The sequence below is a fragment of the Silurus meridionalis genome, chromosome 18, assembly GCF_014805685.1.
Source record: "Silurus meridionalis isolate SWU-2019-XX chromosome 18, ASM1480568v1, whole genome shotgun sequence".
Classification (NCBI taxonomy): Eukaryota; Metazoa; Chordata; class Actinopteri; order Siluriformes; family Siluridae; genus Silurus; species Silurus meridionalis.
Genome location: NC_060901.1, coordinates 1,650,624 through 1,672,751, shown reverse-complemented (window position 1 = coordinate 1,672,751; position 22,128 = coordinate 1,650,624). Strand labels below are relative to the sequence as shown.

Below are 22,128 nucleotides of genomic sequence, written 5' to 3'. Positions count from 1 at the left end.
ATGTATCTGGAGATAAATATAAATTAGTTTTTATATTAGTTTTTATTTCCAGTTTTATTCAAGCTCCTGTTACTAACCCAATCATTTGATCTGTTTAATCCTAAACGGTATGTACATGATTCTGATGTATTTGATACACAAACCTCCTGCATAACTAATAGTCCTAAAGAAAAGATTTAGGCTACGCTAACATTAAATGCTATTATATACAGAGTTAATAGCATTTGAAACCTAGCCTAGTCACCACTCAATGCTTATGCAGTTGTGTTGTATAATTTGAAGCTTGCTGTGCATGTGCTTGTGTTTGTAAATGTGTAAATCAGAGGATGTTTTGATTATCAAGGTGTCTGTGGTCTTCGTCATCTGAACCTGTAGAGTTTTTGCTGAAATGATTTCGAGCAGAAAGTAGGAGGGCACTGAAAACACAGCTGGAGCTTAGAACAGAGTTCAGCTCTGGAACCAGCCCTTTATCTAGACCCCAAGCCTAGTCATTACTATATCTGGTACAGAACTCAGTCCAGCTCACCACTGCCTTCCAAGAGATCCTAGAAGTACAGCAGGATCTGGAGGGAATATTAGAAGGACAAAGGGAAAACTAGGGATACTGTAAGAACAGTGGAAACTCTCATGGACTTGATAAGGTACCAGGAAAGCAAAGGGAACTACACATACTGGATGGAACCTGGATAGCAAGAACTAGGGGGTATATGAAGGATATCTGCAATTAGAGGGGTTACTGTGGAGATAACTGGAGCTAGAGGGCATTCTGGATGGACAGTGGAATCTTGAGTAGTGTTATTCTGGTTTCTACGCTCTGCAGTATAATGTTTGCTGGTCACCTGAGGGATCTTGTGCATCCTCTATTGGTCTGTAGTGTGTTTTGGGGCATTATTCGTACTTTACAAATATAAGCCAGTTAAAGAAGACCAGAATTGTTTGAGTATTCGTTTGTAGATTGTTTTAGTAGATGAAAACATCACCACCATGATTCTATGAAGTGATCAGTTCTCATCTATGGACTTGGACTCATAGGGACCTAGCTGTGTGTGTGTGTTTGTGTGTATATGTGTTTGTCTTCACGTCTTGCTAACAGTCACGCACTCTGCAGCACATCACACACTTTAACACTCGGCCGAAGCAGCAGCTCTCGCGATCTTCCTGCAAAATCATCTTCGGCTTCCAGTTTGGATCCTAACAGCACTAAAGCCTCATCGTCCTACTACCAGTCTTACAGCATACACCGCAGGTACACCCACACCTTCACAAACAGTCTCTTACGCTTTCGTACTGCAGGTGTGTGCTCATGCAAACGTTCTTGAAATCAGTTCATCACTGCAGCTGTGAAGTTTTATAAATGATGAACAGTAGTTTTAAGTTCCACAGGTCAAGGTTTCTCATCATCCTCTGATATAATAACCTCGCTAATTGTGGACTTGTTCCAATAGTGCACCACAAGGCTATATGGTCTTATTTTAATTTGTAGGCTTTTACAGGGTCCTCTAGTGCCGTAACTTAACCCTTTGGTCAGGTCTAGAATTTTAGCAGAGGTTTAGCAGAGTTTAATGTTGCACAAGAGCATCAGTAACTAAAGGAATAGAGTACAGACAAATGAGTGGGGGACTGGTAGGGCATTGTCAAACCTGGGGATACTGGAAGCTCATTGGGAATTAGGGAGAAACTAAAATTATATCCCAGAGGGTAACAAAAGGAAAAAGGGAACTTGGTTAGTTTGTACTTAGTAGTTATACTGGAAGAATGGCAGAAAGTGGGGGAAGGCTTGATGGGTAGTGGGAATTGGGAATACTGGAAGGATAGAGGGAACAGGGAGGTATACTGGGGGAATACTGGAAGGATAGGTGGAAACTAGGGTGTATACTGGATACTTGAAGGATAGAAGAGCAAGGGGATACTGGAAGGAAAGAGGAAATTGGGGGGTATACTGGAAGGAAAGAGGAAATTGGAGGGGTATACTGGAAGGAAAGAGGAAATTGGGGGGGATACTGGAAGGAAAGAGGGAGCTTGAGAGGTATACTGGAGGGTATACTGGAAGGATGATGGGAACTAGAATGTATACTAAAAGGATAGAGTAAATTGAAGGGTATACTGGAAGGATGATGGGAACTGGAGGGTATACTGGAAGCATAGTGGGAACTGTAGGATTTACGGAAGTATAGTGGGAATTGGGGGTACTGGAAGGATAGTGGGAACTAAAGGGTAGTGGAAGGTATTAGAAGGGTAGCGGGGAATTGGGGGTACTGGAAGGATAGTGGCAGCTGGGGGGGTACTGGAAGGATAGAGGCAACTAAAGGGTACTGGAAGGATAGTGGGAACTGAAGGGTACTGGATGGTATTAGAAGGATAGTGGGAATTGTGGGGGTTCTGGAAGGATAGTGGGAATTGTGGGGGTTCTGGAAGGATAGTGGGAATTGGGGGTACTGGAAGGATAGTGGGAACTAAAGGGTACTGGATGGTTTTAGAAGGATAGTGGGAATTTGGGGGTACTGGAAGGATAGTGGGAACTAAAGGGTACTGGATGGTTTTAGAAGGATAGTGGGAATTTGGAGGTACTGGAAGGATAGTGGGAACTAAAGGGTACTGGATGGTATTAGAAGGATAGTGGGAATTTGGGGTATACTGGAAGGATGGCAGGGCAGGGGGATACTGGAAGGGCAACAATAACTGTATCCACACTGTTTAAAGGTTGTGGAAATGAGGGTGTTCTGTGGGGGCAGCAGTAAAGGCTATGAGGGGGTATACCAGTGTGACGGCAGGACCTCCTGTGGAAGTGGAAGAATAACTGGAATTCTGGACAGTGGGGCAAACACTAGCATGATGCTGGAGTCCTGTATGAGCTATATTTACAATACACACAGCTGTTACACACAATTACACACTATCACACTGCATTGTGTGTCTCCTGCTGCTGTTTTGTGCATGTTTGGAAACTTGTGTGTCAGGATTGTGTTATGGTAATTGTGAGTGTGTGTGCGTGTGTGTGTGTGTAGCGGATCATTCGGAAGGAGGCAAGACGACGCCGTGAGTTCCGGTTCCTCCGCGGTTACCACGACAACAAGCTCCACCGCCACTACTACAATTACCTCACCTACAGGACATCGCAGTCTGTCCAGGTACACACACACACACACACACACACACACACACACACGTAAACACACGTGTACACACACACACAAATGCATATACACACTGATTTGTCTTTGGTATGGAATTTTTTAGTATCTTTAGGTTTCTAAATTTGTTACACCATGATTTAGCTCCAGCTCATTCCAGAGATGATGCTTACCTTCTCCTCAGTTACCACAAAATCATAGACACGTTTTTTTGGATGCAGCAGCATCTAGGAGACCCAAACCTGTTCCAGTATTACCATGCCCCTCTGCACAAAGCCTTGAAGATCTGCTTTCCATGGGTTCGGTATGGAAGATCTTATTAAAGATCTGTATTGAACATGATGAATGTGAATGCTGACTGCACCCCAGGCCTCCTCACATTCATCAGTACCTGACTTTATTTACACCCTTGTAGGTGAATGAATCACCACAAAATCCAGTAGAACATCTTCCCAGAAGAATGGAGCTCAGTATGACAGCAAAAAGAAGCAAAAATGTATCTGTTGTTGTAAATATTAATGTAGGCGTCTCACTAGTGTCAAACCTGTTGACTTGGTTTGGTTCATCTAACAATTGTCATCACTGTGACTGTGAAGGTCAAAAATATTGGCACCCCATAGTAGGTGTTACTTTGTGTCTTTGAGACACTGCAGGAGCTCAACTGCGTTATTGGAAGATGTAGCGTATGATGTCATTTAGTCGTTTTCACGTTTCTCGCCGACTTAAACAGGGATTTGTGGGCTACATCAGCCGTGTTGGAATGTACCGTATTTTTCTGTGTACACGACGATAAGCCGAGGAGAGAACCTCTGCTCATATCTTGTCTCCGCAAACGGGCTTTCTCCAATCACAAGCCTTATGTAATGGACGTCAGCTGATGCTGAACAAACCAATTAGAACACTTCCACTGTTGGAGCACGTGTAGGCAGCACGTGTAGGCAGCACGTGATACCACGGGGAACGGTAATGTCGTAAAGTGTGATGTATAATATAGTACCGGTATGTAAATGTTTCCTAATTACTAAATAAAAATGTGTGTTTAAAATGTTGCTGATGTAGTTTTGGGGTGGAAAAGTGGTGGTCTGGTGGTCATCTTGAGAAACACATTATTCCTGCATCATTCTTTTATTTATTGTTGTGAAAACATTACTGTAAGACAACCAGCATACTGAAAGAGTTCAGTTACCTCCTGAAGTGCTTGCTCCAGAGAGAGAGGAACACGGCAGATCATTCTATCTTTCTGAGGTCCACCTGGTTAAAGGTTGTGGAAATGAGGGTGTTCTGTGGGGCAGCAGTAAAGGCTATGAGGGGGTATACCAGTGTGACGGCAGGACCTCCTGTGGAAGTGGAAGAATAACTGGAATTCTGGACAGTGGGGCAAACACTAGCATGATGCTGGAGTCCTGTATGAGCTATATTTACAATACACACAGCTGTTACACACAATTACACACTATCACACTGCATTGTGTGTCTCCTGCTGCTGTTTTGTGCATGTTTGGAAACTTGTGTGTCAGGATTGTGTTATGGTAATTGTGAGTGTGTGTGCGTGTGTGTGTGTGTAGCGGATCATTCGGAAGGAGGCAAGACGACGCCGTGAGTTCCGGTTCCTCCGCGGTTACCACGACAACAAGCTCCACCGCCACTACTACAATTACCTCACCTACAGGACATCGCAGTCTGTCCAGGTACACACACACACACACACACACACACACACACACACGTAAACACACGTGTACACACACACACAAATGCATATACACACTGATTTGTCTTTGGTATGGAATTTTTTAGTATCTTTAGGTTTCTAAATTTGTTACACCATGATTTAGCTCCAGCTCATTCCAGAGATGATGCTTACCTTCTCCTCAGTTACCACAAAATCATAGACACGTTTTTTTGGATGCAGCAGCATCTAGGAGACCCAAACCTGTTCCAGTATTACCATGCCCCTCTGCACAAAGCCTTGAAGATCTGCTTTCCATGGGTTCGGTATGGAAGATCTTATTAAAGATCTGTATTGAACATGATGAATGTGAATGCTGACTGCACCCCAGGCCTCCTCACATTCATCAGTACCTGACTTTATTTACACCCTTGTAGGTGAATGAATCACCACAAAATCCAGTAGAACATCTTCCCAGAAGAATGGAGCTCAGTATGACAGCAAAAAGAAGCAAAAATGTATCTGTTGTTGTAAATATTAATGTAGGCGTCTCACTAGTGTCAAACCTGTTGACTTGGTTTGGTTCATCTAACAATTGTCATCACTGTGACTGTGAAGGTCAAAAATATTGGCACCCCATAGTAGGTGTTACTTTGTGTCTTTGAGACACTGCAGGAGCTCAACTGCGTTATTGGAAGATGTAGCGTATGATGTCATTTAGTCGTTTTCACGTTTCTCGCCGACTTAAACAGGGATTTGTGGGCTACATCAGCCGTGTTGGAATGTACCGTATTTTTCTGTGTACACGACGATAAGCCGAGGAGAGAACCTCTGCTCATATCTTGTCTCCGCAAACGGGCTTTCTCCAATCACAAGCCTTATGTAATGGACGTCAGCTGATGCTGAACAAACCAATTAGAACACTTCCACTGTTGGAGCACGTGTAGGCAGCACGTGTAGGCAGCACGTGATACCACGGGGAACGGTAATGTCGTAAAGTGTGATGTATAATATAGTACCGGTATGTAAATGTTTCCTAATTACTAAATAAAAATGTGTGTTTAAAATGTTGCTGATGTAGTTTTGGGGTGGAAAAGTGGTGGTCTGGTGGTCATCTTGAGAAACACATTATTCCTGCATCATTCTTTTATTTATTGTTGTGAAAACATTACTGTAAGACAACCAGCATACTGAAAGAGTTCAGTTACCTCCTGAAGTGCTTGCTCCAGAGAGAGAGGAACACGGCAGATCATTCTATCTTTCTGAGGTCCACCTGGTTAAAGCAGTGCGTGTGCTTCGCTAGGTTCTGGTCCGAGGATGGTGCTGAGAAAGAGAAGGAGTCAGCGACTGTAATGCCCACCATTAACACTGCAGCCACCACCACCACCACCCACACTACTGCAGGAGACGGCCGAGAGAGACGCAGGTACACTCATGAAGAATCGTGAAAATCAAACACCCGAAGCACTTTTCATGCTTAAATCCCACCGATTTGTGTGTAGATCCTACCTCACTCCCGTGCGTGATGAGGAGTCCGAGTCTCAGAGGAAAGCTCGATCTCGACAGGCCAGGCAGTCCAGAAGGTCCACACAGGTACTTTATCTTCTCAACACCTCTCTCCGTTTATCACTGCATTTCCCAATCCCACCACATTTACTTTACATCATTTCTCCTTCCAGGGCGTGACCTTGACCGACCTTCAGGAGGCGGAGAAGACCATTGGGCGTAATCGCCCGACTCGGTCCCGAGAGGAGGAGAAGGAGAAAGAAGAGAAGGAAAAACAGGACAAGGAGAAACAGGAGGAGAAGAAGGAGGCGGAGACTAAGGAGGACGACTATCGATCACGTTATCGCTTCGAGGAGGTGAGGAGGATCCAGAGAGTTATAAAATGAGGTTCTGACACGCCTCCAGAAAATGAATATTCATATAATAGTCTAAGTGTGTGTGTGTGTGTGTGTGTGTGTGTGTGTGTGTGTGTGTGTGTGTGTGTGTGGCGTTACCGCACTCCCTCCTTGAGCTCGTCCACAACCGCTCCATCATCTTCCTCGATCACTTCATCCCTGTACACGTCCTCCTCCTCTTCCTCGCTGAGCCGCCCTGATAGCCTGAGTGGGATCACGCCCAGCTACAGGAGCTTCCCCCGTGACACAGAGAAAGGTAACATGCTAAGATCATGCCTGCAGAATCACGCCTGCAGAATCACGTCTAAAAAAAATTAAATTAAAAACAAGGGCAAATCTGATTGGCTGCTGCTTGTGTTACGGAATAAAACCATTGGTGTATTTATGTATCATTTAATGAATAACTGTGATAAATTGATGTATGTGTGTGTGTGTGTGTGTGTGTGTGTGTGTGTGTGTGTGTGTGTGTGTGTAGATAAGAAAGAAGAAGAGAAGGAGGGAGAGGATAAAACTCAGCCTCGCTCTATACGGGATCGCAGACGTCCTCGAGAGAAACGACGATCTACTGGAGTGCCATTCTGGACCCAAGATGTACAGAAACCCATACACACACACACACACACACACACACACACACTATGTAGAAAGGCATTGTTATTGTAATTGTGTGTGTGTGTGTTACAGAGCGATGAGAACGACCCCGAACAGCACTCAGATTTAGAGGAAGGAAGCACTAAAGCAGAACCTCAGGTACCATCATCCAACCTTCACACAAAGACAAGGACTAACCCTGGTCTAAATGTCGAGTCTAACCGCGAGTCAGCGCTCTAAATGTCGAGATTATTATTTTTTGGGCTCCCAGATTGTGTTAATTATAACTTCCAGTTGTTTTCTTTGTTCCACAGAGTGAAAGACTCTCGAGGTATGTGACCTTTTTTTTCTTCACACACACGCACACACACACACGCATGTGCAACAGTATAATTGTATAAACGTGTCTGTGTTTGAAAGCGATGTGATGTTCATGTGTAATTTTTCGGACAGAAACGACGGCGTGTCCTCAGGTTCATCGCTCGCGGATCGTTATGAGCACAGGGAAAGCCGCCGGACGTACTCACGCCTCGACCGAGACGACAACACTGACTACAAGAAGGTACAGAGACTCCGCCCCCTTTTCCTTAAAATGGGCGTGGCTTTCTGGAGAGTTCAGGATAGGCTTTAAACAGGAAGTGTGACTGTTTCAGAGCAAACAAGTTCTAGTGTACAATTTATAGATACACAAATGAACCGGAAGGGTGTGGAGGCAGGAAATCTTTATATACACACACACACACACACACACACACACGGATCAGCAGATAGCGTATCACTTTTCCGCTTAGCGATTCAAAGGCCTGCAGCTAGTTACTGAACTGAGCTTCCTTCAGGAAAACATGAGTTTCTGTTTGGTGTGTGTGTGTGTGTGTGTGTGTGTGTGTGTGTGTGTAGCTTTATGAACAGATCCAAGCTGAAAATGAAAAGTTGAAGTCTCAGTTACACGACACACATCTGGAGCTGGATGATTTGAAACGGCAGCTGGAGAAGGCCACACAGGTGAGGGGATTACAGGTGAGAAGATGGAAATGGTACAGGTGAAGGGGTTCTGAGTGATACTGTTGTTACAGCTGGGGGTTTACTAGGTGTGAAGGTTACAGGGGTTACAGTTGTTACAGTTAAGTTATGGTACAAGGGGTTGTTACAGGCGAGTTACGGGAGAGGGGGATGTTACAGGCCAGTTACGGAGAGGGGATGTTACAGGCGAGTTACGGGAGGGGATGTTACAGGCGAGGGGCTGTTACAGGCGAGTTACGGAGGGGATGTTACGGGAGGGGATGTTACAGGCGGGGGATGTTACAGGAGGGGATGTTACAGGCAAAGGGGATGTTACAGGCGAGTTACGGAAAGGGGATGTTACAGGCGAGTTACGGGAGGGTGATGTTACAGGCGAGTTACTGGAGGGGTGTTACAGGCGAGTTACAGGAGGGGATGTTACAGGCGAGGGGATGTTACAGGCGAGTTACTGGAGGGGTGTTACAGGCGAGTTACGGAGGGGTGATGTTACAGGCGAGGGGATGTTACAGGCGAGTTACTGGAGGGGGTGTTACAGGTAAGGGTAACAACATAAATGAAGTAAATCTAAATGTATTCATTGAAACACTTCTAATCTCACATGCAATAAAACACTTGATGTGTGCGGGATGTTACAAGCGAGGGGATGTTACAGGCGAGTTACGGAGAGGGGATGTTACAGGCAAAGGGGATGTTACAGGCGAGTTACGGAGGGGATGTTACAGGCGAGTTACGGAGGATGTTACAGGAGGGGATGTTACAGGCGAGTTACGGGAGGCGGGATGTTACAGGCGAGGGGATGTTACAGGCGAGTTACGGAGGATGTTACAGGCGAGGATGTTACAGGCGTGTTACAGGCGAGGAGGATGTTACAGGCGAGTTACAGGAGGATGTTACAGGCGAGTTACGGAGGGGATGTTACAGGCGAGGGGATGTTACAGGCGAGTTACGGAGGGGATGTTACAGGCGAGGGATGTTACAGGAGGATGTTACAGGCGAGGGGATGTTACAGGCGTGTTACGGAGGGGATGTTACAGGCGAGGGGATGTTACAGGCGTGTTACAGGCGAGGAGGATGTTACAGGCGAGTTACTGGAGGGGGATGTTACAGGCGAGTTACGGAGGGGATGTTACAGGCGAGGATGTTACAGGCGAGTTACGGAGAGGATGTTACAGGCAAAGGGGATGTTACAGGCGAGTTACGGAGGGGATGTTACAGGCGAGGGGCTGTTACAGGCGAGTTACGGAGGATGTTACAGGAGGGGATGTTACAGGCGAGTTACAGGAGGCGGGATGTTACAGGCGAGGGGATGTTACAGGCGAGTTACGGAGAGGGGATGTTACAGGCAAAGGGGATGTTACAGGCGAGTTACGGAGGGGATGTTACAGGCGAGGGGCTGTTACAGGCGAGTTACGGAGGGGATGTTACGGGAGGGGATGTTACAGGCGAGTTACGGAGGGGATGTTACAGGCGAGGGGCTGTTACAGGCGAGTTACGGAGGGGATGTTACGGGAGGATGTTACAGGCGAGTTACGGAGGCGGGATGTTACAGGCGAGGGGATGTTACAGGCAGTTACGGGAGGGGGATGTTACAGGCAGTTACGGAGGGGTGATGTTACAGGCGAGTTACTGGAGGGGGTGTTACAGGCGAGTTACAGGAGGATGTTACAGGCGAGGGGATGTTACAGGCGAGTTACGGAGGGGATGTTACAGGCGAGGGGATGTTACAGGCGTGTTACAGGCGAGGAGGATGTTACAGGCGAGTTACAGGAGGGATGTTACAGGCGAGTTACGGAGGGGATGTTACAGGCGGGGGATGTTACAGGCGAGTTACGGAGAGGGGATGTTACAGGCAAGGGGATGTTACAGGCGAGTTACGGAGGGGATGTTACAGGCGAGGGGCTGTTACAGGCGAGTTACAGGAGGCGGGATGTTACAGGCGAGGGGATGTTACAGGCGAGTTACTGGAGGGGGTGTTACAGGCGAGTTACGGAAAGGGGATGTTACAGGCGAGTTACTGGAGGGGGTGTTACAGGCGAGGGGCTGTTACAGGCGAGTTACGGGAGGGGATGTTACGGGAGGATGTTACAGGCGAGTTACGGGAGGGGATGTTACGGGAGGGGATGTTACAGGCGAGTTACGGAGGCGGGATGTTACAGGCGAGGGGATGTTACAGGCGAGTTACGGAAAGGGGATGTTACAGGCGAGTTACGGGAGGGGTGATGTTACAGGCGAGTTACTGGAGGGGTGTTACAGGCGAGTTACAGGAGGGATGTTACAGGCGAGGGGATGTTACAGGCGAGTTACTGGAGGGGTGTTACAGGCGAGTTACGGGAGGGGTGATGTTACAGGCGAGGGGATGTTACAGGCGAGTTACTGGAGGGGTGTTACAGGTAAGGGTAACAACATAAATGAAGTAAATCTAAATGTATTCATTGAAACACTTCTAATCTCACATGCAATAAAACACTTGATGTGTGTGTGTGTGTGTGTGTGTGTGTGTGTGTACGTTTACAGAGACAGGAGCGTTTGCTGATAGATCACAGCTGGAGATGGAGAAAAGGGTAAACACAATAAACTGTTTAATATGAAATGGTGTGTGTGTGTGTGTGTGTGTGTTGAGACCCATAACTCCTTCCACTGGTTTGTATCTGAAGGTTGCAGGCAGGTCTCAGTACCGGCTCGGTGCGCTCGGTAACGTCCAAATCAATTAACTTCTGCTACTGGCCGATCCACATGCCTGTCACTGGGGGGCGGGGCCAGCTCTGTCACCAAAGCCCTGTGTTACACACCTTGAGAGAGAGAGAGAGAGTGTGTGTGTGTGTGTGTGTGTGTGTGTGTGTGTGTGTGTGTGTTTGAGTGGTCACCTTTGAATTGCAGTTTTGCCTTCACTGTTATTTAAAAACTCATCACTGTGTGCGTGATTGTCTCACACAAGCAAACATTGTGTACAGGGAGTGCAGAATTATTAGGCAAATGAGTATTTTGACCACATCATCCTCGTTATGCATGTTGTCTTACTCCAAGCTGTATAGGCTGGAAAGCCTACTACCAATTAAGCATATTAGGTGATGTGCATCTCTGTAATGAGAAGGGGTGTGGTCTAATGACATCAACACCCTATATCAGGTGTGCATAATTATTAGGCAACTTCCTTTCCTTTGGCAAAATGGGTCAAAAGAAGGACTTGACAGGCTCAGAAAAGTCAAAAATAGTGAGATATATTGCAGAGGGATGCAGCAGTCTTAAAATAGCCAAGCTTCTGAAGCGTGATCATCGAACAATCAAGCGTTTCATTCAAAATAGTCAACAGGGTCGCAAGAAGCGTGTGGAAAAACCAAGGCGCAAAATAACTGCCCGTGAACTGAGAAAAGTCAAGCGTGCAGCTGCCAAGATGCCACTTGCCACCAGTTTGGCCATATTTCAGAGCTGCAACATCACTGGGTGCCCAAAAGCACAAGGTGTGCAATACTCAGAGACATGGCCAAGGTAAGAAAGGCAGAAAGTCGACCACCACTGAACAAGACACACAAGCTGAAACGTCAAGACTGGGCCAAGAAATATCTCAAGACTGATTTTCTAAGGTTTTATGGACTGATGAAATGAGAGTGAGTCTTGATGGGCCAGATGGATGGGCCCGTGGCTGGATTGGTAAAGGGCAGAGAGCTCCAGTCCGACTCAGACGCCAGCAAGGTGGAGGTGGAGTACTGGTTTGGGCTGGTATCATCAAAGATGAGCTTGTGGGGCCTTTTCGGGTTGAGGATGGAGTCAAGCTGAACTCCCAGTCCTACTGCCAGTTTCTGGAAGACACCTTCTTCAAGCAGTGGTACAGGAAGAAGTCTGCATCCTTCAAGAAAAACATGATTTTCATGCAGGACAATGCTCCATCACACACGTCCAAGTACTCCACAGCGTGGCTGGCAAGAAAGGGTATAAAAGAAGAAAATCTAATGATATGGCCTCCTTGTTCACCTGATCTGAACCCCATTGAGAACCTGTGGTCCATCATCAAATGTGCGATTTACAAGGAGGAAAACAGTACACCTCTCTGAACAGTGTCTGGGAGGCTGTGGTTGCTGCTGCACGCAATGTTGATGGTGAACAGATCAAAACACTGACAGAATCCATGGATGGCAGGCTTTTGAGTGTCCTTGCAAAGAAAGGTGGCTATATTGGTCACTGATTTGTTTTTGTTTGGTTTTGAATGTCAGAAATGTATATTTGTGAATGTTGAGATGTTATATTGGTTTCACTGGTAAAAATAAATAATTGAAATGGGTATGAATTTGTTTTTTGTTAAGTTGCCTAATAATTATGCACAGTAATAGTCACCTGCACACACAGATATCCCCCTAAAATAGCTAAAACTAAAAACTACTTCCAAAAATATTCAGCTTTGATATTAATGAGTTTTTGTGTTCATTGAGAACATGGTTGTTGTTCAAATTAATCCTCAAATAAAATTAATCCTCAAAATACAACTTGCCTAATAATTCTGCACTCCCTGTATAAACACACACACACACTCTGCCTGTGTGTGTGTGTGTGTGTGTGTGTGTGTGTGTATACACAATGTTTGCTTGTGTGAGATTATTTTGTGACAGTTTACTCCTCCGTACATCCGAGTGTTGAGTGTGGTGCGTTCCTAATAATCAGGACTGTGTGTGTGTGTGTGTGTGTGTGTGTGTGTGTGTGTGTGTGTGTGTGTGTGTGTGTGTGTGTGTGTGTGTTTATGCATAAGCACAATGCAGTTTGTTATTACACACGTTTGGCTTTGATTTCTTTCAGCACAGCAGCTTAGGTTGTGTTTTTCACGTACACCTTTTTTGTGTTTTGCGTGTGTGAGTGTACACAATGTTTGCTTGTGTGTAGTTGTATGTACATGTAGAGGTGTGTGTGTGTGTGTGTGTGTGTGTGTGTGTGCACGAGCGAGTGTAGTTACGTGTGTGCACGAGCGAGTGTAGTTACATGCAAATGTGTGTGTAGACCACATGACTATTAACAATTGTGTATTTTTGCAGGAAAGACGAGCTCTAGAAAGAAAGATTTCTGAGATGGAGGAGGAACTTAAGGTACTTTTCTCACACACACACACACACACACACACACACACACACACAGTGTTATATTTATAACAGAAATGCTTTAAAAGGGTGTGTGTGTGTGTGTGTGTGTGTGTGTGTGTGTGTGAGAGCTTCTTCCCCCTATAAGAGTAAAGATGAGAGATGTGTGTATGGGATAATATGAGTGATGATCCTGATTTCAGTGATGGACAGATCAAAGGAAGGAAGTATAAATACGGACAGTGGGAAAGAGAGAGTGTGTGTTTTAGATGAGTTTATATTTATTATTGATCATTTTGTGTGAGTTGTGTATCAGGGGTCCCAGCACCACCACACCCTTCCCTTTCAGCTCATTTGCATAATATAGAACATGTAATATAGAGATTTATAAACAATATGGCCGCCACACACCAACCATTTAAAAAAAAAGGGGGTGGAGCTTGTTTCAGAATTGGATGATATCAATTAAAGGGGCAGGGTTTCATTGAAATAGCAAAAGATCAAAGCTGAGCTGAAATTGCTGTACACTACGTATATACTATGTGGCCAAAAGTATTTGGACACCTGAGTTTTCCACCCATATGTGATTCTTTCCAAAATTGCAACCATGCAATTGAGTTTGGATGCAGGAACATGAAATTTTCCCTTCACTTGAACTAGAAGACACAAACCTGTTCCAGCATGACCGTGCCCCTGTGAAGATCCATGAAGATCTGCTCTTTATTGGTTGGACTGGATCTCCTGCTATAGAGCTCCAACCCTGTTAAACATGATGAACGTGAACACTGACTGCACCCCAGAGCTCCTCACCTTCTCACCTACTCCAGTATCTGACTTTACTAACACACACATGTAGCTGAATGAATCTCCACAAAAACAGTGGAGCTCATAATAACAGCACATGGAGACTGAATGTGGAATGAGATGTTCAGAAAGGTTCACATAGCAATATTATGGTCAGGTGTCCACATACTTTTGGCTGTATGGTGGCCGAGAAGTGCAAAACAAAACAACAAACCAGAAAACACGAGGACGATTGAGACAAAGCGGAATAAGTGTGTGAATGAAACACTAACTGATCATTGGACGAGACACCTGTCAATCAACATATACAGGAAGTATGAAATCTTATAACTGTGTGTTTTTCTTGTACATGTGTAAACTTCTCCGTTTACTGTCAACTATTTATTATTTTGATTCGTGCACGAAATGAGAAACTGTTCTACTTCCTGTGTATCTTGATTGACAGGTGTCTCATCCAATGATCAGTTAGTGTTTAATTCACACACACACACACACACACACACACACACACACACACACACACACACACTCTATACCTCTTGTTTCCACTTTGTCTCAATCGTCCTTGTGTTTGTGGATTTGTTCACGTCTCAACCACCGTATGGCTGTTTGTGAAAAAGTGAAAAGTGCTTGGACCCCACACTTCGCTGTGAGGTGAGGACGTGTGTGTGTGTGTGTGTGTGTGTGTGAGAGTGTGTGAGACTGTAATGACGCTTGTTTAACCCAAATCCACACGTGTGTTACACATCTCTCTTTAATCTCATATTCTTGCTTTTTTCATCTTGTTACCAATTGTTTCTGTTGCTCTAATTTCTGATCTTTTCTCTATTCTCTTCTCTCTCCCTCTTTCTCTCTCCCCCCCCCTCTCTCTCTCCCCCTCTTTCTTTCTCCTCCCTTTAATTTATTATTCACCTGATCCTCATCTTTCTTCCTTCTTCTCTTTTCCACTCCTTTCTCTCCTGTTATTTCTGTATATCTCCTGTTTCTCCCGTGTGTGTGTGTGTGTGTGTGTGTGTGTGTGTGTGTGTGTGTGTGTGTGTGTGTGTGTGTGTGTGTGTGTGTGTGTGTGTGTGTGTGTGTGTGTGTGTGTGTGTAGAACCTCCCTGAGATAAAGCAGGTTCAGGCTCTGAGGCAGTATAATGAGCGATTGCAGGCGGAGAACAGAGCTCTGGCCCGAGTTCTCTACAAACTGCCCGCCGCTGACCTCTAAGCCCCGCCCACCTCGTTCACATGTTTTGGCTCCGCCTTCTCCCGTAGACAGGCAGGTGCTGCCTGCTGTTGCTCCGCCCCCTTTTACAGCATTTTGATGATTTATTACTGAGAAACTGTCTCATGATTCATCACCGTGCAATCACTGACCAATAACTCACCTGGATTTAGTTCTACACTGAGGAGGAGGAGGAGGATGAGGATGAAGATAAGGAAGAGGAGGTGGAGGATGATGGGGAAGAGGAGGGTGATGGGGATGAGGATGATGAGGAGGAGTTTAATGGGGATGGAGGTTGAGGATGAAGATAAGTAGGATGACGAGGAGAAGGATGATCAGGATGAGGAGGAGGAGGATAAGGATTTTGATAAGGAGGATGATGGGGATGAGGAGGATAATGAGTACGAGGAGGATGATGGGGATGATGAGGAGGAGGGTGGTGAGTAAGAGGAGGATGATGGGGATGATGAGGAGGAGGGTGGTGAGTAAGGAGGATGATGGGGATGATGAGGAGGAGGTGGTGAGTAAGAGGAGGATGATGGGGATGATGAGGAGGGTGGTGAGTAAGAGGAGGATGATGGGGATGATGAGGAGGAGGGTGGTGAGTAAGAGGAGGAGGAGGATGAGGATGATGAGGAGGAGGGTGGTGAGTAAGAGGAGGATGATGGGGATGATGAGGAGGAGGTGGTGAGTAAGAGGAGGATGATGGGGATGATGAGGAGGAGGGTGGTGAGTAAGAGGAGGATGATGGGGATGATGAGGAGGAGGTGGTGAGTAAGAGGAGGATGATGGGGATGATGAGGAGGAGGTGGTGAGTAAGAGGAGGATGATGGGGATGATGAGGAGGAGGTGGTGAGTAAGAGGAGGATGATGGGGATGATGAGGAGGAGGGTGGTGAGTAAGAGGAGGAGGAGGTTGATGATGATGAGGAGGAGGATGATGATGAATACACATCTCACTGAGGTTTCTTGAGATCATTTAGATTATTAAATATTGTAATAATAAAATTGATCTGAAAGAGAAACTGATACAATTAAATTAATTTTAATCAATGGAGAGGAGAAGTTCCAGGATGTAACGTTACAGTTATGTGATCAGTGTGGGTTGTGTAGTGATCAGTGTGGGTTGTGTAGTGATCAGTGTGGGTTGTGTAGTGATCAGTGTGGGTTGTGTAGTCAGTGAGAGTTGTGTAGTCATTAGTGTGGGTTGTGTAGTCAGTGAGTTGTGTGGTCATCGTGTGGGTTGTGTAGTGATCAGTGTGGGTTGTGTAGTGGTCAGTGTGGGTTGTGTAGTGGTCAGTGTGGGTTGTGTAGTGGTCAGTGTGGGTTGTGTAGTGATCAGTGTGGGTTGTGTAGTCATCAGTGTGGGTTGTGTAGTGATCAGTGAGAGTTGTGTAGTCATCAGTGTGGGTTGTGTAGTGATCAGTGAGAGTTGTGTAGTCATCAGTGTGGGTTGTGTAGTGATCAGTGTGGGTTGTGTAGTCAGTGAGTTGTGTGGTCATCAGTGTGGGTTGTGTAGTGTTCAGTGTGGGTTGTGTAGTGATCAGTGAGTTGTGTGGTCATCAGTGTGGGTTGTGTAGGGATCAGTGAGAGTTGTGTGGTCATCAGTGTGGGTTGTGTGGTCATCAGTGTGGTTGTGTAGTGATCAGTGTGAGTTGTGTAGTCATCGGTGTGGGTTGTGTGGTCATCGGTGTGGGTTGTGTAGTGATCAGTGTGGGTTGTGTGGTCATCGGTGTGGGTTGTGTGGTCATCGGTGTGAGTTGTGTAGTCATCGGTGTGGGTTGTGTGGTCATCGGTGTGGGTTGTGTGGTCATCGGTGTGAGTTGTGTAGTCATCGGTGTGGGTTGTGTGGTCATCGGTGTGGGTTGTGTGGTCATCGGTGTGGGTTGTGTGGTCATCGGTGTGTGTTTATTGCGTGGTGTGTGTTTGCAGTTCCTCAGTAATAATTGAATAAATCTGAGTGCTGATAAACACAATTTGGCCTGTGTGTGTGTGTGTGTGTGTGTGTGTGTGTGAAAATCAAATCAAATTTTTATTTGTCACATACACATACATACAGGGTACGACATGCATGTGTGTGTGTGTGTGTGTGGTGTGTGTGTGTGCTTGTGAGGTGGGTGTGTGTGTGTGTGTGTGTGTGTGAGGTGGGTGGGTGTGTGTGTGTGTGTGTGTGAGTGTGTGTGTGTGTGTGTGTGTGTGTGTGTGTGTGTGCTTGGGAGGTGTGTGTGTGTGTGTGTGTGTGTGTGTGTGTGTGTGTGTGTGCTTGTGAGTGTGTGTGTGTGTGTGTGTGTGTGTGTGTGAGGTGTGTGTGTGTGTGTGTGTGCTTGTGAGGTGTGTGTGTGTGGAGGTGTGTGTGTGTGCTTGTGAGGTGTGTGTGTGAGGTGTGTGTGTGTGTGCTTGGGAGGTGTGTGTGTGCTTGTGAGGTGTGTGTGTGTGCTTGTGAGGTGTGTGTGTGTGTGTGTGTGTGTGTGTGTGTGTGTGTGTGTGTGTGTGTGTGTGAGTGTGTGTGTGTGTGTGTGTGTGTGTGTGTTTGGACTGAACTGACTCCCTGCATGTGATCTGATGTTCAGCTTTCAACATATTTTGGATTTTCTTTTCTGAATTTTTCTAATTGTTCCTGGTTCTGATTCTGTTGCCTGAAATTCTGCATGGTCTCTTCTTTCTCTCACACACACACACACACACACACACACACACACACACACACACACACACACACACATATATTTATAGTCTTAATGTAGAATAATTTCTTAAATTATTTAAATTTTTTTTTTTACTTTTTTGTTATATAAGTATTATGGTTAATATATTTATATTTAACTTAATTTCCAAATCATTTATTTTTTTATTAATATATATATTTTTTTCTTTTTTTTTTTTACTTAATCTTTTAAAAGTAATTTCAGAAATATAAGAATTTTACGATTACAAAAACTATTTTAAAAAGAAATTATTTTCAAGCCTTTTTTAATTTTTTATATTAAATGATAAATAATAATAATAATAATAATAATAATTAATTCCCCCAAAATAACACACTTTTTTTCATCAAATAGAAAAGCATCATGTCCTCCTTTATTTTTATATACATTACATACACCCGAGGAATAAACATTTTACAACAAAAAACTTATTTTAAAGTAAAAAAAACTTCAATATTAAATAAATCTTTTTTTAAATTATATATTTATATTAATATATTTTTTTTCTTTTTAAACATTTGAAATGGTACATTAATTTCTTTGAAATTGTAAATTAATTTTATCTTATGAATAATAAATAAATAAAATGATATATAAATATCATTATGTAACTTCGGGGTCATGTTCGTTCCAGTAGCTTTGAGTAGATGTTCTGCTCAGTAGGAGTGTGTGTGTGTGTGTGTGTGTGTGTGTGTGGGCGTGTGCATGCGTGCATGCGTGCGTGTGTTTACGTTGGAGCGTGTGGTCTTAAAGGGGCGGAGCTTCAGTTCTGCCAATCATACATTATTTGCATATCTATAAATTGATCACGAGGCATTTTTGGTCTAAATACACAATATAAATGTTTATTAGCATTAGCTACGCTAGTCAGTTACATCAACACAACACTGTGTTAATGCTAGCTAGTTAATCTGATGCTAGGTTGCTAGGAAGTTTGCTAGCATCTTACAAGTGTTGTGATGCAGTATGTTTAATGCTAATTGTGTTAGCAGGCTAATTAAACCACTTTGATGTGTGTGTGTGTGTGTGTGTGTGTGTGTGTGTGTGTGTGTGAGCGTAAGGATTTTTGCATTTGTTCGCTAATTCTCCAACGCATGGCTGGTGTTTGGAGTTTTGGCTTGCTGTGAGATGATTCTGTAGCTTCAGGATCATGTGACCATCCCGCCCTTGTCGACTTCCTGTCTCTCAATAAAAACCCTATTTTTTCCCTAATTAGCTAGCAGGCTAAGCAGTTAGCGTATTGTGATGCGAGCGTGTAAACAGTCGACAAGGGCGCAGAGTAAACAGGAAGAACAATATGCATGATTTCTTTACGTAGAACACGTTTCCTGTTCAGCATCCGACGTCTTTAAACCAATCACTGATCTCAGCTGTCATCGCTGTGCGCCCCTGACTCCGCCCCCTCCCTCAGTAAACAAAGAACAGATGAGATGGTGCTGAAAACAAACATCATCAAAGGAAGAAAGGTGGAAACAGGAACTAGAAAATGTGGAGATGGAGAAACAGGAAAGGGGAAGCAGGAGGGAAGGAGAGACTAAAGGAAGTATGTGATGAAAAAGAGGAGTACAATGGAGGGATGAATTAAAGGTCGGATGAAAAATGAAAGTGGAAAAAGGGGAATGGATGTGGGAGGATGGAGGGATGGAGGGAAGTGTAAATATGGTAAAGGAAGTTATAAAGTGTATATGAGGAGAATAGAGGTGAGAAAGGAGGAAGAGAGGAGGACAGGAAAATAGTAAATAAAACAGTGATGGGAGGAGGCAGAAGGGAAGAAAGGAAGTAATGAAGGGCGGAATAACCAAAATGATGGTAAAGAAGAAAGAAATGGAGAAGATAAAGAAGGGATAATGGGGTGAGGAAGAGGAAGGACGAAGGAAATGCACGTGAAGAAGGGATAAGAGAATGGGAAGTAAAGTAAAAAAAAAATGATGGAGAGATGATGGGAAAAGGATGAAAGGAAGTGAAAGAGAATGAAGGGAGAAAAAGTATGGAATAAAGGTATAAAAAGGGGAAGTATGGGTAGAATAGGGTGGTGTGGAGATGGAGAAGAGGAAGAAGGGATGTGTGTAAGGGGCTGCACACTGATGAACGAGTGTGGTGGATGAGGGGAACGTGTTCTGCACGTGAAACTGGTTCTCTGACATGCACACACACACACACACACGTCGACCAGCGTCACGTCGCTAATCCACCAACACACGTCTAACTCTCTCTCTCCCTCTCTCTCTCCCTCTCCCTCTCTCTCCCTTCTTTTTCTCCTCTTTTTTCTTGTCTTCCAGATGTTACCCGACCTGAAGGCGGATAATCAGAGGCTAAAGGACGAGAACGGCGCTCTGATCCGAGTCATTAGTAAACTTTCTAAGTAGAACAGCGCCCCCTGTGGTCAGAGAGGGGGATTACACACATCCATCCTCCTTTAGCTCTCCATCGATCACTCTATCACGCTCTTCTCTCACCCTCCTCGCCACTTAAAGCCTCACTTTCTTCATCTGTGTCTGGTCTGATCTGGCTGCTGCAGTACCGCACACACACACACACACACACACACACACACACACACACACTAGCTCGAACCCTCACGCCTTCGTCTGTACAGAAAAAGGAACAAATAATAATAAAGAAACAGTTCACTGGTGCCACAAACAACATTCCTTCACTTTTCTTTTCCTTCTCCTTACTCCCTCTATACTAAGTGTACCCCCCCTCTCTCTCTCTCCTTTATCCTCCCTTTCATGTAGAAGCCCCGCCCCCTTTTCCCTCATTCTCTGTGGTACTGTTTCTCGGCAGCGGATTTCCCAGCATTCAACAGTGCTGGTGCACGTAACCTGAAACCCCCACGCTAGTGCTCCTTCCTCCACACACACACACACACACACACACACACACACACACACACACACACACACACACACACTCCTCTGGTGGAATGTTGAGCTTTCACTGAATGTGCAATACGCCTCTGTTCCTTTATATACAGCGTTTTAAACACCAGGAGGAAGAAAAGTTCTCTTCTTTCTTTCACTCCCTCTTTTATTCCTCCTCTTCTCCTTTTTCTTCCTCCTCACCCACCTCCACTTCCTCCTTCTCTACTTCTTCTCCCTACCTCCTTTCTCTTCCTCCTCTCCCTCCTTCTCTTTCTCCTTCTTTTTTCCCTCCATACCTCTACCTCCTTCTCCACCACCCTGTCCTTCATTTCTCCTCTAAATCCTCCTTTTCCTCCTCCTCCATACTTTCTCTTCTTCCTCCTCCACTTCCCTGATCCCCCTTTCCCCGGGTTGTGGGGCAGTAGTGTGTAATCGACTCCTCACGGTGTTTTTTTCGCAGGTACTGAGTGAAGCTGTATAGAAGCCTGTAGGTGGCGCTGTTTGAGACGAGCACATGGCATGCGCTGACGCTTTTCTCCGTCTGTTACTGATCCGATATCACGGCTCCGGTCGAGAAAATGTGCTTTCAGATATTTTTTATTTTTTTCCTCTTTGTTGTTTTTTTTTTTTTTTATACATATACATTTTATATATATGTATAAACGTAGTGTGGCTGGTGTGGGGGAGGGGCTCCAGCGCAGCCTATCGGTTTTAAAGAGAAATAAATATTCACCGTAATTGTGACATAAGAATAATATAATACGAATTCACTACTTTTTCACACGCGTTGAGTGCTCGTTATCTTTATCTTCATTTCTCTTCCCTCTTTCCCTCTTTCTCCTCCTCAGTGCTGTTAGCATTAGCCGAGATGTCCTCACTAAACACAAGCCTAGATATCGCTAACCCCGCCCCTTTCTTTCTGTTCCTGTTTTTTATTGGAAATAAAGACGTCTCCATGCACTGTCCACGCCACGGCCCGAGTCTCGAGTCCATTATTATTATTATTATTATTATTTTATTGTCTGGACAGTCGGAGTGAGTTTTGAGATTTTATGGATTTCAGTGGCCTTTTAAATGAAAATGCTGTAGTGTGAAGAGACGAGCGGCGAAACGACACTCTGTTGGATTCTGCTCTTTGGTTATAGGTTTTTAAAATATTTTTTGTTGGTTTTTATGT

At 44.8% G+C, this 22,128-nt stretch overlaps 1 protein-coding gene across 12 annotated transcripts in view; it reads left to right on the top strand.

Moving 5' to 3' along the window:
• ppp1r12a (protein phosphatase 1, regulatory subunit 12A) overlaps window positions 1–21,923 on the top strand; it is a 53,367-nt gene extending 31,444 nt beyond the window's left edge. For 2 of the 12 annotated variants that reach the window (XM_046872725.1, XM_046872724.1), the window contains exons 14-28: window positions 1,109–1,246; window positions 3,006–3,128; window positions 6,104–6,226; window positions 6,303–6,393; window positions 6,480–6,662; window positions 6,795–6,957; window positions 7,177–7,292; window positions 7,386–7,451; window positions 7,607–7,623; window positions 7,746–7,854; window positions 8,190–8,309; window positions 10,827–10,873; window positions 10,967–11,003; window positions 13,331–13,381; window positions 15,273–15,589. In XM_046872725.1, coding sequence (XP_046728681.1) covers window positions 1,109–1,246; window positions 3,006–3,128; window positions 6,104–6,226; window positions 6,303–6,393; window positions 6,480–6,662; window positions 6,795–6,957; window positions 7,177–7,292; window positions 7,386–7,451; window positions 7,607–7,623; window positions 7,746–7,854; window positions 8,190–8,309; window positions 10,827–10,873; window positions 10,967–11,003; window positions 13,331–13,381; window positions 15,273–15,386 — 1,498 coding nt within the window. In that variant the 3' untranslated portion in view covers window positions 15,387–15,589. Of the gene's footprint in view, window positions 1–1,108; window positions 1,247–3,005; window positions 3,129–6,103; window positions 6,227–6,302; window positions 6,394–6,479; window positions 6,663–6,794; window positions 6,958–7,176; window positions 7,293–7,385; window positions 7,452–7,606; window positions 7,624–7,745; window positions 7,855–8,189; window positions 8,310–10,826; window positions 10,874–10,966; window positions 11,004–13,330; window positions 13,382–15,272; window positions 15,591–20,366 lie in introns of those variants that run through there. The other 10 variants (XM_046872727.1, XM_046872726.1, XM_046872730.1 and 7 more) reach the window with 10 other exon arrangements.
• The last annotated feature ends 205 nt before the right edge of the window (window positions 21,924–22,128 follow it).